Below are 3,023 nucleotides of genomic sequence, written 5' to 3' on the forward strand. Positions count from 1 at the left end.
GGAAAAAAACTAAATGGGTATGGAAAGGGGAAGAAATAGAGGAAGTAAAAAGTTTCAAGTATTTGGGATACACAATTATGAGAAATGGAGAGCAGAAAGAGCATGTAAAGGACAGAGTAAGAAGAGCGGCAAGAATAATGGGGCAGGTGTGGAGTATAGGTAAAAGAAAATTTGGAAAAGATTGGAGTAAAAGAATATGGCTATTTGATAAACTGGTATGGTCGGTTATTAATTACGGCGTAGAAATATGGGGATGGAAGGAAAGAGAAGAGGTGGAGATATTACAGGAAAAATACCTGAGATGGTTGCTGGGAGTAAGAAGATATGTACCAGGATATATGGTGAGAGAAGAACTACAGAGGGATAAATTGAAAGGTAGAGCAGGGATGAGAGCATGGAAATATGAAAAAAGATTAGAAGAAGGGAAAGGAGGTGTTCTAGCAAAATGGTGCTGGGAAGAAATGAAGGAAAGAGCAAGGGAGGGAAGAAGCAAGGGAAAATGGGAAAAAGAAAGAGAGGAATTTTTTGAAAATTTTGGGTGGTCGGGAAAAGAGGTGGAAGATTTAAGAGAAAGAGGGAAATAAGGGGGAATATTTGGTGAAAAAGGATAAAGAATGGCAAAGAGAGGAAAGATGGAAAAAAATAAGAGAGTCAAGATTTAATAAGTATTATAAAAAAGTGAAAGAGGAAGGGATACCAGGATATTTGAAATTGGGATGGAAAGAAGAAAAATGGCAAAGAATGGCAAAATTTAGATTAGGGGAGGAAATGAGAGGAAATAAATATTGGGAGGAAGAGGAGAAAAGAAAATGTAGAATATGTTTGGAGAAGGAAGAAACGTGGGAACATATATGGGAGGAGTGTATAGATTGGGGAAACGAGATTAGTTGGGAGGAAATGGTGGAGGAAATTCTGGGAGGGGAAGGAAGGGGGATAGATTGGTTGGAAAATTTGGAAAGAACAAGGGAGAAAAATAGGAGTGACTGAAAGTATGAAAGAAAAAGCGTCGGAAGCGGGGGTCCAAAGATAGAATTTAAGGTAAAATTAAGGCAAAACAATGTAAAGTATGAATGGAAGTGTGATCTCTCTCTCTCTCGACGCGTAGGCAATAGAATAGAAAAAGGCGTAGATATAAGTTTTTACTTTCAGGAAACGGCTGTGAGAAGAAAGAAGATTATAAAAGTAGAAATAGTTTAGAGATAAGAATGAAGTTTGAAAATATATTTTATAAAATTGTAAACAGAAAATTGGGGAAGCGAAAGTCCCGGTGTACCTCTGAGGAGAAATAAACACCTTATACACATTAAAAATTACATTAAAAATTACATTAAAAATTACATTAAAAATTACATTAAAAATACCTTTAAAATTACATTACATACATTCAACGCAAAAACGACAGAAGCAAAACAACATAAGTAAAACAACATAAGCAAAAAAATACAATATACGCAAAAAAACAACATAAGCTAATGCAACTGCTCATAGCTGGCGACGGATCGGCATACCGGGCACACAACCGTAAGCATAGTGTACGGACGCGGGGGGCCTTGGCACTTTAGGGCACACGTGTAGCAATACACGTGCCCGCAACTGGACGCCCCGAACGTGTCTAACACAATTTCGCCGCAGCACACTATGCACTCAAGTTTTTCGTCGTGTCCGATATGCCGACGTTGGCAGTCCGTCCTGTTGCACCTGCCGGCCTTGTAGTCCCCGCAGATGATGGAATTCTGCAGGGTGCGTCCAACTTCGTAGCGTAATTTCGCTGACGTCAATCCGGTGGCCTCGTAACGAGCCTGCTCCACACTCGTTACATGCAGGAATCTGCATTGCGCGTTTGTGCACTTCTTATTTTGGTAATTGAAACAATACCTGTAAGGGTGCACAAACGCGCAATAACTGTTCGAGCAGGCTCCTCGCTGGAAGTCGCGGCAGAGCTGTTGTTTTTGAGCTAAAAACATAAAAATACATATTATATATTATTTTATAACAGATTAAATTATTTTTCTAAATTGTATTATAAATTCTATTATAATACATACCTGGTTCCCCAAAATATGCCATTTTTACTAAAAGTTTTTTTCACTTTTCTTGACTGTCTTTTGAAAAAGAGCTCCTGCACGTACAGATGCGAGACTGAGAGTGAGGCATGGTCACATCGTCGTCGTCGTCGTCGTCGTCGTCGTCGTCGTTCTCATCAATAAACAAAGAAAATAGACGCCGGGCCAACGAAAACGAAACGTGATACAAAAGATTCCAGACGCCAAAGATTTTTGTCGCATAGGCGTGTAGAAAGAATCGTCCATATCTAACGAAGGCACCCATACAAACGCAAAAGATTTTTTGACCACACGGGTATATAGAAAAGAATCTAGCGATAGCATGTTACGCATCTGCAAACGATAACTAAAGAATGCGAGTGAGAGCGTGAAAGGGTGTGAGCGAGAGCGCGAATGGCACTTGAACGAGAAAATACAATTTTATATTTTAACGATATTATCTTATACAATCGATATAATGCGAGCAACGATGACGACGACGACGACGACGACGACGATGATGATGATGATGATGATTGCAATGAAGACGCCGGTGACGTTGGCTTTACGCAAAATTGTCCTTCTGTAATATTAAAATTTTACGGCTACTATTCGTACGAATAAAAATATTTTTATTTTATTTATCTTTATACTTACTCATTTACGGATTACATGAATCGCACAGCTCTTCGATGATTGTCTTGGGCAAGGAATCAATACCACATGAGCGATTGATAAACACGACATGAGCGATTGATAAACACGACATTAGCGAACCTATTAAAATTTTTTCTTATCGTAAGAATAATAAGAAGAGGAAAATACACTCGAGCCGACAGTTGTGCATCCTCATAGTGTCAACTTTTGTTTAAATATTATATTTCAAAGCGGCATACTACGCATGAAAACTACGAGTCGTAGTCGATGGTGACAAACGCGTGAACGAGAACGAGAGGGAACGATAGGCGGCGCGAACAAGTG

The 3,023-nt window shown here is 39.2% G+C and overlaps 1 protein-coding gene across 1 annotated transcript; it reads right to left on the reverse strand.

Moving 5' to 3' along the window:
* Positions 1-1,469: 1,469 nt before the first annotated feature.
* Positions 1,470-2,067, reverse strand: LOC139110247 (zinc finger CCCH domain-containing protein 10-like). Its single transcript, XM_070669877.1, has 2 exons — positions 2,046-2,067; positions 1,470-1,954 (listed from the first exon to the last, which is right to left on the reverse strand). Exons 1-2 carry the CDS (start codon positions 2,065-2,067, stop codon positions 1,470-1,472), a joined length of 507 nt encoding a protein of 168 aa, XP_070525978.1.
* Between the last annotated feature and the right edge of the window lie 956 nt (positions 2,068-3,023).

The sequence above is a fragment of the Cardiocondyla obscurior genome, linkage group LG19 (genome assembly GCF_019399895.1).
Source record: "Cardiocondyla obscurior isolate alpha-2009 linkage group LG19, Cobs3.1, whole genome shotgun sequence".
Taxonomy (NCBI): Eukaryota; Metazoa; Arthropoda; class Insecta; order Hymenoptera; family Formicidae; genus Cardiocondyla; species Cardiocondyla obscurior.